At 48.9% G+C, this 12,176-nt stretch overlaps 1 protein-coding gene across 1 annotated transcript in view; it reads right to left on the bottom strand.

Annotated features, from left to right (window-relative positions):
* Positions 1-12,176, bottom strand: part of SIRAL2 (SIR2 antiphage like 2) — an 822,333-nt gene that overhangs the window by 238,457 nt on the left and 571,700 nt on the right. Inside the window, exon 7 of the mRNA XM_085615425.1 lies at positions 7,360-7,386. Within this exon, the coding sequence (XP_085471551.1) occupies positions 7,360-7,386 (27 nt within the window). The remainder of the gene's footprint in view (positions 1-7,359; positions 7,387-12,176) is intronic.

The following is a 12,176-nucleotide window of genomic DNA, read 5'->3' as shown; positions in this document are numbered from 1 at the left end:
AGAAGTTTCCCGCTTCCCACACCCGCCAGCATTCAGCGCTCTGATGGTAATCTGTCTTGTGGGTGCGTTCTGGCGTATAGTACCATTAGGTGGCCAACTTCGTCAGTATTTCGGTCAATCCCATGTTGCTTGTCGTATGTCGTGCCCTGTAATACACTCCCTCCCACTCTTTGAGGATAAGTGCTCGACTAAGATCTCGTTCCCAGCACGCGCAACCTGCATTGTATGTATGTGTGTGTCGGGAGAGTAGCATTTTATAGAGATCGGAGATTAACTTCTTGTCCGAAGTGCGTGTTATAAGCCATTTTTCATAGTAGGTGAGGTGGGGTTGCGCATGTGGTCTAAAGTGCAGGTGGAGCACCCAGTGAAGGAGCTGCAAGTACTAAAGTCTCTCTGATTTAGGGACTCCATAATGTGCCCTGACCTGCGTGAAAGGGAGGACACCCTCAATGTCGAAAAGGTGCCCTAGGGCACGGCATTCTGTGGGGCGCCAATGTACGAAAGCAGTCTCACCCATCCCTGGACCAAAATCGGGGATTATCAAAGAGTTGGGTGAGGGGGAGGGAAAGGTAGTCAGTTTAAATGTGGTGTTAGTATGGTCCCAAGCTTCCAGAGTCACATGCGTTATACGAGAGGCATAGAGATTAGGGGGCCTATTGGACTTCCTTAGGAAGGGAATCTTCTGCAAGGATGTGCCCACTACCGCCTGGTCTTGAAACAGCCAGTGTTTCTCCGACTCTGTATGGCTCCACTCAACCAAGTGGCGTAGCTGTGCTGTATAGTAATGGGGCTGAAGATCGGGGATACCCAATCCGCCCTCCACAGGTGGTAGTGTACTAATGGTTCTCTTCAGTTGGGGTTTGCGGCCGTGCCAGATGAAGTAAGAGAGTTCTGTCTGAACCCGCTGGATCCACCCAGACGGAGGTCTCAGTGGGAGTGTCTGGAATATAGTATTTTGGGCAAAATAGTCATTTTAATGGCAACCACTCTGCATAGCCAGGATATTGGGTAGTGTTTACATTGTCTCAAATCTGTGCGGACCAGTGTATGTAGCTTAGCATAATTGATTGAGGATATTGCCTGCAGTGTGGGTGCTAGTAGGATACCTAAATATGGGACAGTGTCTTCTGACCATTGAATGAGGTGCTGGGTCTGTAGGCACGTCAATGTTTGAGGAGACAAGGAAAGTTTGAGTGCAACTGACTTCTCAACGTTGACTTTGAACCCCAAGGCAATCGCGAAGGAGTTTAACTCCGACAGGAAGGCTCCCAAGGCCAAAGCCGGCTCTGAGTGTGTAACAAAGACGTCATCTGCGTACAAGCTGATAGTGTGGGTGTCTCCTCCAAATCTAATCCCTGTAATCTGGGGGGTTTTCCTAACTCTTTGTGCCAAGGGCTCCATGTATAGTGCAAAGAGCAAGGGGGAAAGCGGGCACCCCTGTCTTGTACCTCTGCCTATGGGAAAGCGTGTTGATGTGTGCCCGTTAACTCGGACGCACGCCGTCGGTAGACAATAGCAATTTAAGATGTGGGTCCGCAGTTTTTTCCCGAGCCCACCTGGGACAGTACCTGCTCAAGATATGGCCAATCGGCCCTGTCGAAGGCCTTCTCGGCGACGATGGTGAGGAGCATACATTCTCCCTGCGTCCTAGAGGCCTTCTCTATAAGGTGGAGGACTGTCTTGGTATTGTCGCTCGTCTGTCACTGGGGGATAAAACCCGCCTGGTCGGGATCGATTAAACCCAGCAAGTAAATCGCTAGTCTGAAAATCCCTGTATACAATTTGAGGTCAATGTTGAGGAGGGATATAGGGCAATACACTCTGCTGCTAGTTCTGTCCTCCTACGCTAGGCATTGTCAGCTGTCGATATCGCTATTAGGACCCCTCTAATGACCGCCTTGAGCGCTGCCCAACACGTCGACAATAAGGTATCTGGGTTATCATTGTGCAATAAATAGACATCTATGGTGCGCTGTATCTGCTCAACTATGTCCGGGCATTGCAGGAGAGAATCTTGCAGGTGCCACTGTCGAGAAGGTCGCTGAAGTGGAGGGAGTGTTAGTGTAGCTATGACATGGGCATGATCCGACAAAGAGGCTGCCAGAATTTCCACGTCGGAAGTGCTATCATGGAGGGCCTCTGAGCCCATCAGGTAATCAAGTCTGGCGTAGGTTTTGTGCACGCTAGAGAAGAAAGAGTATTCGCGTAGGTGGGGGTGATGACATCGCCAAAGGTCTACTAAGCCTAATTCTTTTAATCTGTCCTGCCCTTCCTGTGAAAGCGCCCCTGTCTGGCCTGAGCGCAGGACCGACCTACCTAATGAGTTATCGGGCACTAGGTTCAGGTCGCCCCCTAAGAGAATCCTGCATTCAACTGTCGCTGTGGCCTCAGTTAGAGCTTCGTGAGAAAACCTCTCTTGGCCCACATTCGGTGCATACATGGACCCAATAACAAAGTTCTGACCTTCAACTGTGAACTAGTAGGTGAGCATGCTCCCCTTGATTTCGGCCTTCCTCTGAATCACTCTACCCTGAAAGGACCGGGAGGCCAAAATGGTAACCACCGCGGTTTTGGAGGGGCCAGACGAGAATAGTTGCTTTGGGAACATACGGGACCTCAGTCGGTGACAATCGCGCAGTAGTAAATGCGTCTCCTGTAGGAGGCAGATATCAGCTTTGGAGTTCTCCAGATACTAGAGGATCACTCTACGCTTAACTGGGTTGTTCAATCCCCTCACGTTCAAGGTAAGGATTTTAAAAGTAGTGGGAGGCATCTAGGGACTAGGGGACCAGGAATACAGCTGGAGAATGGGGCAGAACCTACGAATAGATGCCCGATCATGGGCTTCAAGAGGCCTAAGTAGAGTGCACTTCGGCACCTGTGTGGTTAAAAACAGTGGACCACGGACCCCCAAATGAAACAAAAAATTCCCTGAATGAACAATCAAAACATTTTCGTACGGGAATAACAAGAATCGGGAAAGAAGTCCGTCATCCAAGGATGACCAGCAAGAGTTCACTATGGGGTCCATCGTGTGGTCAAGTACTGTCTCTCCTCTCCCGCCTGCCGCCCACCCCAAATGCAATGTAAGAAAGTGGGATGAAACATCCCCAATTTGTCCCATTAAGAATGCGTCTTCGCTAGGGCATCAGCCCGGGACTCCAGAACAGCCTGTTGGCCTTTCATGATCTCTGCCTGGTCGGGTCGCTGCATTCGTCACCCACGGCCTTGTCTCTTCCAGCCCGAGGGTGGGTCGCTGGATCCGGGGGCAGGGCTTTAACGCTCTTCATCATCTTGGGGGAGTTCGACCCCTAGCAGCCGACTGGCTTATGTGAGTGAGCGTAACTGGAGTAGTTTGCCGTTGAGGCGGAAAATAAGATGAACTGGTGGCCTTGGAGTAGGAGATACCTTGCTGGCGTAAATGAGCCGTAATTGGCTGAAAGTGTTGTCGCTTCTGAAGGGTCAGATCTTGGTATAATGTCGGCGTCTGATCCCTGGATGTAATAGGATGCATACCCTTTGCTTTGCTGAGTATTGCTTCTTTGGTCCTAAAGTCTTGGTCACAGACCAGGATGTCCGTGGGAGGAGCGTTGTCAGGCTGGGGGGGACCAACCATGTGGGCCCTATCCAACTTGATATCCATGTTGGGTGGATTGTCAAGGATGTGGTTAAAAAGTTTACTCGTGAAGGCAGAGAGATCGTCCGTGTCCGTCGGGGCTTTCAATCCCGTAATCCGGATGTTGTGTCTACGGAAGCGGTTCTCCAAGTCTTCCAGGTGGGCCTGGAGGTCAAGATGCTGATCCTGGAGACGCAGCACTTCCTGCTGCAGTGTTGTCAATTCCATGTCTCTACCCTCTCCTCTATCCTCCAGCGCGGCTACTTGCTCCCCGATGCTGTCCACATCCCTCCTTACATCTTTAATTTCGGATGTGAGATCACGTTTGACTGTTTGTAGATCGTCACGGAGTGTCGTGAACAGCGACTCAAGGAAGGCTCTTGTCACGGGTTCCTGCGGATCCATCTGCTTTTGCGTGGGTCGCATCTCCTGTGGATGTGCCAGGGTGGTCCATCGTGCCACTACTATATGCTGACTTTGTTCAGGGAGGGCCTGGCTTGGCAGTTCGGGCTGGACTGTTCCAATGAGGTACAGGGTCCAGACTGATTTGCATGCAATTGTTAACATATGATTTGCATATGGCCAGGTCTAAACTGGGGTGGCATGGTGAGCAAAAGAATGATGGATTTAACCCAGATCTCTCGACTGGGGGTGAATGTTTTGATTTGTTCTGCATTCCGTCCATCAATTGTGTGTCCTTTACTTTCTCGCCCTAAGTGCGCCAGGTATGCCCAGACGTGGGTCCTGGGCTCACTGTGCCACTGGAATCAAGCTATCCTGGTTTAAGAGGGGTGAAACCCTGAAACCGGTCCTAGGATGCTTGTCTCCGGTCCACGGAGTGTCGTGAACAGCGACTCAAGGAAGGCTCTTGTCACGGGTTCCTGCGGATCCATCTGCTTTTGCGTGGGTCGCATCTCCTGTGGATGTGCCAGGGTGGTCCATCGTGCCACTACTATATGCTGACTTTGTTCAGGGAGGACCTGGCTTGGCAGTTCGGGCTGGACTGTTCCCATGAGGCACAGGGTCCAGACTGATTTGCATATGGGCAGGTCTAAACTGGGGTGGCATGGTGATCAAAAGAATGATGGATTTAACCCAGATCTCTCGACTGGGGGTGAATGTTTTGATTTGTTCTTCATTCCGTCCATCAATTGTGTGTCTACAACTTTGTGTACATGCAAAGATTTCCTTCAGGGTTTTATCCTTTTTCTCTCGCATGGAGGACATAATCTCGCTTCCACTCGTGCCGTTATACTGAGCGTGGATAGGGTCGCAGCTAGGGACTCCATGTGGCCTCGTGTACGGATAGTGATTCTACCATCCCCGGGGAGCGAGCACTGAGCGCCTGGCGTAGCAGGACCCTAGCACAGCTGTGGCCTCTGTGACATAGGGGAATGGCACCAGTCTGCGGATCGTGCTGCGTTCTTCACTTGCTCCGCTGTTTAAGTTGCCAGCTTATGTCTTGATCGGCCCAATGCTAACTAGCGGCACTTCTCGATGAGGGCTGTTCTTGCAGGTAGGGCGCAAGCTTAAGTCTGCACCCCCAGCCGCCGGGTCCGTGTTTCCCACTGTATTGCCAAAATGCTGCGCATCACCCTTTGCTTGGCTATGTCGGGGTCGCCCCGGGAAGTCAACTCAAAGTAGTGACCTTGTTGGGGAGAGACCGAGGGGGGCTGCGTCCTGGACCCGCTTCGCCCCCGGGTCTCGCCGCTTAAGTTGTGTCTAGCCGCCGGCACCCTCCTCTGCATTCACCTAAGGCCCCTGTACCTGCTTACTTAGAGGACCCGCGATGCAGCTCAGCGGGAGGCACTGGGCGGTGTTTGGTCGGCGTCCATCAAGGGAGTGAACCGTGGGCGGATGGAACAAGTAAATGGGGGAGCAAGCGGCGGGAGCGCGGTACGCCCGCAAGCCACACCCAGGCCTTGCTGGGCCACTTCCGCAGGCCGCCGCGTCCCACCCTCGGCGGCCATCCACTAATGGTGGCTGCGCTCACACCACCCGCACTGCAGTGTTCCTCCCTCGTAGGGTTGCGGTGGCCCGGTTTTTCCAATGCAGCAGTCCTCTGGGGCTCACGAAGGTCGCTGTGCCGCTCCGCTGCTATGGCACCGTTGCTAGGCGTCGTGGGGTGCCGTGGGCCGCCTCTAAGATCACTGCGCCCACGGTCTCCATGGGCGCCGAGAGGGTGAGGGGGCCTGACAATCAAGACCGCCCATGCATGCCTGCGACTCTGCGAATACGGCCGTAGTAAAGTGCTGCCCTGGTCGGCGCTCCGTAATCTCAGCCAGGGACTGCTGCCGGTGCCAGGCGGGTCTTGTAATGTAGGCCGGAGTGAGGCCCGGGGGCCCGCCGGTGCGAGGGTCACACAGTGCTCACCTCCGGATGTCGGGCGGGCGCGGGCCCTGGCTCCTGATGCCAGCCCCGGGAGACTCGCTGAGCCGCGGGTCTCTCGCACCACGCGGCCAGCGGCTGCGACATTGTCCCGCATCCGGTAGAACCCGGTCGCCTCCTAGCTATGTAGTCGGCGTTGCGGAGCGGCACACCGGCTCCAGAAAGCTTCCGTTGGCTGCTCGTGTCCCTAGGCCAGGATGCAGCGGTTGGCGGGTCTCTGTGCCTGTTCAGAGCACAGTAAAACGCAGGTCTGGGCTGATGGCAGGCGGGAGCTCAGGGAGCAGTGTCCTACCTCGCCGCCATCTTGGCCACGCCTCCCAATAATATATTGAAAGTAGTGGAGATGTGTATGGAGGCTAAGGTTGTCTTATTATAGGAGTGAGCTATACTTAAGGCTGCATCACAGTGATTGCACAGGTATTATATATGTTTTAGTTTTCAGAAAATACAGGTTTTCCACTTCAAAACAGATACACAGAAAAATATAGATGTTCTAAAAGCATATCAATTCTAAAGAAAGGGATAGCTCAAGTGTTGTGACGAGTAAGCACTAAATGTCAATTTTGACTGTGGGCATCCACTGTGACCCACACATTAAGGATCTGCAGAGCGATGAGTGGATGTGGCAATATCCAGTGTCTCTGTTTTCTCTTTTACCACAATCCCCTTTCAGCATCTCTTCAGTAAGCCTACACATTACAATTGTGAGTAGCCAGATGTGGATGTGGAAAATTGTGAAAGCATACATGGCTTCCGCTGGATCCGGATTCAGAGGTTAGGTCTTTCTGACAAAATGAGGGCTGTGATCATTATCTTCAGAATGAACTGGGGGTAACTTCTCCCCAAAATGCTAAACCTGTCAGTATACAGGATCACCGTTGGGTGCTTGCAGAAATGCCACAGATTATGAATGCGGTAGTTTAATGACCCCATTGACAAATAAAGTGCCATTTGAAATTCCCCTTTTCAGTTATAATTTACTGATATACTTTCGTTTTATAGACGGTCAACTATTTTTAGCAATTTCCAACAAACAAATGTCTGAAGCAATTGTGTCCACACTTCTGAAAAACAATACTTACTGCAAGCTCCAAAGACTTCACTTTTCAGGCAAAGTAGTGAATTTTGAGCAATTCGTAGTTTTGGGTTTAGCTAAGAAATAATTCAGATCAGAAATAATAGTGCAGCATTGTTTATACATTTTTTACCCAACATCGAAATCGGTTGCCCCCTTAGAGCTGCGTTGCCAGAGCAACACAATACATTCATGACAGCACCGTTGAGGCAACACACTTGTCAATAAAAATATCTTTTTTCAGTAGCCATAATTCACATTAGAAAAACAGTAAGCTTACCAAGAGCGTTGCTCCCGCCAGTGGCGTCTAAAAGGAAAGAAAAGTTACAGATTGTTAGGCGGCTGCAGACCAGTTTGGTGACTCTGACAATATTATTATGAGGACATTGTATGGAAAACATTATCACAGAATGAAAGGAGCAGAGTGGCTGTCTCGTTGGGCATCGCCTACTAATCTAGAATCATCTCACTGCCCAGCTATGCTAAGGGGCACTGAATCTGAGCATACAGGTAACAAACGTTTTTGGAGCCAACATAAACAATGAAAAACTTTCATGTGATATGTGGTGACTGTGTTTTGTGGCCATCAATGGACAACTCATTTCCAAAACTCAGGAGTGCCATAGGTGGAAAAGAGAACTAGTTTGTTCCTTCGACAAACCCTACAAAACCCCGCTCCGCAAAGAAGCAAGTGACCTATTTTACAATTGTGAACCCTCTACAGACAGCTAATGACACAACTCAAACCACCAAAGCCTTGGATGTTAAATTAAAGTGGGGTACATACTCTGGACCTGTTAAATATAAAGTGGGGAGGTGGCTCTAAAGGGTGAGTCTGTGTCGAGATCAGTAGATGCAGAGGATATACCAAGGGGGCCTATGGTTGTATGAAGAGACCTTAGGTTTCTCTCATGGAGTATTGCTGGTATACATTCGAAGTTGTTAAATCTTGACAGGTTTTTTATTATCAGTAATACAGATATTGTTTTCTGCAAGCAACCTGGGCCACCAAGGTTTTCTGTGTACATAGTTTTCAATCTCTGTGCAGGCCAGCTATGCCATCTCATGCAGGAAGAGCCTTAGGGGGCCTAGCCATTTTGATTTCTGTAAAAATAACTGGTCTTCCTATAAAAGTGATTGATTCTATGCCGCATTTTTATCTTGTGTTGTTGCTGATTCCTTATTCCTTTGATGTTTTATTAAAACATTGGAATGTTGAGCTCCTCTTTGAAGATAATGGAGTGCTCCGGGCTTCTAACGGCCAGTAGAAGCCCAGAGTACCAACATTCCAATTTTTAATAAAGGCCTCACGGAGCCCGAGGGGATTTCAACCTTTCAGGCCTTTGTTTTACAAATTATAACATTTTGCCCTCTAGGGGTGGAATGTTCTAAAAGCCTTAGAGCTCTCTGTAGCGGGCTCTACCGGCCGTTAAAGGCCCGCTCCCTTGTTAAAGGACCTCGCCTTCGTCTCAGGGCTTTAACACTGGAGCGTGCCTTTAATTGCTGGTAGAAGCTGCTACAGTGGGCTCTAAGGCTATGTCAGTTAATTTTTTTTAAAATATTTTTGATACATGTGTTACTACTGTAGTAGATGACCTTGAGGACAGTATAAGGAAATTCCAAGATTGTTACATAAAGGAGAATTTACTAATTTGGTGGGGAATTTTAATATACGATTATGTGAGAAGGGGATGGATGCGCTACATTATCAGCATTTCCCTTATGGGAAGGCTCTGAATAGGATATTAGTGTTAAGAAATCTGGCATTTGCCAAATGATTGAGGACAGAAGTTTCACCTCTCCCTCCCACTTGTAAAGGGGCTGACACTGGCAGAGATAGAGTTCATTACGCTTGCCTCTGATTTATTTGTATTACTGAGGGAATATAATGTTGAAATCTCGTTTTAGTGATAAGAATGCGCTCTTTGTGGTTCTTGATTGATAACCTTCTGATGCCACAGGAGAGTTTCCCCCTAAGATACTCATGGAACAATTATAAATCATGGTGGCCGTCTTCGAATGGTAACCAGAAGACAACCTCTGCAATATGGCTGTATAGTTACCTCCCCCAAGACAGTGGGAAGGTGTCCTCCTCTAGCCCTGATTGGAAGCTAACACCTCTATTCCCACAAGATTGTGCCAAGAAAGTCCAGGGACGCCAGCTGAAATACTGATCCAACAAGCCCCCGATGCCAGGGCCAGCAGCCGGCAGATGCAAAGCTGAGGGTCGTCCCTAAGACAGAGTGGTTAGCGGAAGGACTTTACATGGGCAAAGCTTGCTGCCTCTGAACGTTTAATTGCAAATGTCAGATCCTTACGTAGCTGGAGGTATTCTGTAGTACTTGACTCAAGCCTGTGATTCTATCAGTTCTTTGTGGTGTTGCTTGCACATTAGGTTGACCAAGGCCAACAAACTGCACAAATGGAATCCAAAACGAGTAGTCTGACCACAGTGAGAAGGGAGTAGGGAGCTGGGCAACTCTGGACTGGTGACTGCGCTTTGGTCTTTATTTGCACCTCAAGATAGGAAGTACTGCACACATGTAAAGTTATATGCTGTGTTTAATCACAACACACAGCTGCCACCTGTATCTAAAACTGACTCCACAGCTACCCTGACCATAGCTCACTGTCATCAGTCAGTTTAGAGACTAACCAGAGGTGTGGGTTTCTGCTGTATTCATGCTGGCGACATATTGAGCATGGACACTCCCATCATATAGATCTTTCAAGCATGTTGGCTCCACCTGTGGCCTGCGTTGGCTTGCTATCATACTTGTATTCCTCTTTTCACAGGCATGGGTCTTTTTGTGGTTCCGTTACAGACTCCACGACTGATGTTTCCTTTTCGCGTTCTCGACCTGATGGCTAACGTTTGCATTGGAATTGCTAATGCTTAACAATTTTAAGGGAGTTTCCCTTCAAAATGTGAAACAAAGTTGAGAGCAAAAGCTGCTGATGTCTCAAAACTTCATCATCCATGAACTCTGGCCTCTGCATGTATAGCAGTTGTGCCCGAGGTCCTCGGGTTTGAAGTTGGAGGTCCAGGAAAGAGTAAGGGGTCTCCTATTTAATAGGAAGAACCTTTTCGATTGCTCAGTGAATGATGTCACGCAGCAGTACAAGATCGTCGCAAACAATTGCTAGGTGCTGTCGTGGAGGCACCAGATATTCTTCTCTTTGAAGGTGAATGACTTTCAGCCTTGTAATGTGAGTCCTTCAGCGCAAATCCACAACTGAAGTCGCCTCTTCCACAGTAGACAGGCAAACAAACAGGAGGCGCTTCTGGTTAAAGAACAGGCGGGATCAAGAAGACACGACACCTTCCCATTGGCCATTTCCTTCCAGCGACCATCTCAGGAGTCTGCTCCATGCCAATGGGGATAATGGCTTTCCCTCTATCAGAACTCAACCCTGATTACCAAAGAGATTCTGATTCGCTCTCTTAGTTGAGAAAAACTACCTGCCAGCTACTCACCATCTTGGCTTCTTCTGCCGCAGCTGGCATCAAAAGAACATCTACAGTTGGTTCTGCCCACAGAAAGGGGCCGGGGGTACTACTCTGACTATTTCAATGTGTTGGGGCGGGCATGTACCCTGGATTGTAAACAGGGATGTACTCCTTCCCTAGTGCCTAACTGCAAGTAAAACTGGTATTCCAACCTTTTGTTTGGCCCTGGCATTATACTAATCAAGTGTGTGCGCAGTGGTCTTGGCCTATCCCTACCTGTTCTGTGATCTTGTGGGGCAGAGAAAGCGTGCCCTCATTTCAGGCATAGGACTACTGTCCATGCCTTGAATAAGTCACATAGTGAGGTGGTGGCAGCTTGCTAAGTTTTGTGTAGCATTAGAATGACCAGAACCTTTTCCCTCTCTCAAGAAGGGGGCAGTCTACTGACCCCTCTCATGTGAATTTAGACTGGTATGTGCGCCCCACTCACTTGTGCTGACATTTCTTGTGCATGTCAAGTGCATGTACTTGTAGCACATGTATGGTAGTAGGACACTTTGTGTAGAAAGAGTCGGAGTACTGTGACTAGTGGGATACATTTTGCACGGCCCCTGGTTTAGGATGGCACAAGATGAAGGGTGAATCCAACTTCCCCAGACAGCGGGAGTGCGCTGATTGCATTCTTGTGACTGGGGTGTAGACCTAGACATTGAAGTGATGGAGGATAGACGCAGGGCTCCTCTTAGGAAGTCAACGGGGGCCTCTTTAGTAAAGGGCTGTTGATCACTACTTCCTGAGCACCGCCTTTTGGTGGATCAGCAGTTCTCAAACTTTTTAGAACTACGACCCACATTAACATTCGATACACATCTTGCGGTCATGACGCTTGGTTTTGATTTTACAGAAACACTGCCCTTGCTGACACAGAACACTTCGTTAAAATCCGATCACACTGTTGCAAGGCCTCACACAAGTGTAAAACAAATGTGTTTCATTATCACATCCATATCGCAGCACAGCTATCTGTAGAATTCAAACAATGGCTACCTGATTACCATCTCGACCCGAGGCAGGAATGGCATTATCTATATATAGTCCTTTATTTCCTAACATAATCAGAAGAGACACTTTTGCTAGTCTCGAGGGGTTGCTGCATGTTGAAGCTTTCGCCTAGCAGCTGACTGACATCTCCGTGAGGGTGTCCAGTTTGTGAGGAAGACGGGGTCGTACACTCTTACCCACCAGGTAAAGGGGTTAGATCATCCAAACAGGGGTTTTCTTGGCAAACCATAGATTCACACCCTAGACATATAGGTTAGGATTAGCATCGTAAGGGTAGGCTTGATTGTTACAGTCTCTTAAATGTACACACATAAAACCTGTCTCCACAAGATGGTGGAGCTCTTTGTTTTATTTTCTGTGTTGACACTCGTAATTTTTATCTGCTTCCATCTATTAATCATTGCAGACCACATATTTTATACAAGAATCACTCTGGCTCAATAAATAATGAAAATGCCCCTCTGTGTATTCTTTGTATATTTCTCTGAGCAAAAGAAGCACAAGTGACTGAACGGACGTTTGAGGTCTGTCACCACGGTTCCTGAAGAAACAGGGTTGTCATGATCAGTGGTAGCTAGAACTGT

The sequence above is a fragment of the Triturus cristatus genome, chromosome 7 (genome assembly GCF_964204655.1).
Source record: "Triturus cristatus chromosome 7, aTriCri1.1, whole genome shotgun sequence".
NCBI lineage: Eukaryota > Metazoa > Chordata > Amphibia > Caudata > Salamandridae > Triturus > Triturus cristatus.
Note: the sequence above shows the minus strand (reverse complement) of the source record. Positions and strands in the feature narration are given on the sequence as shown.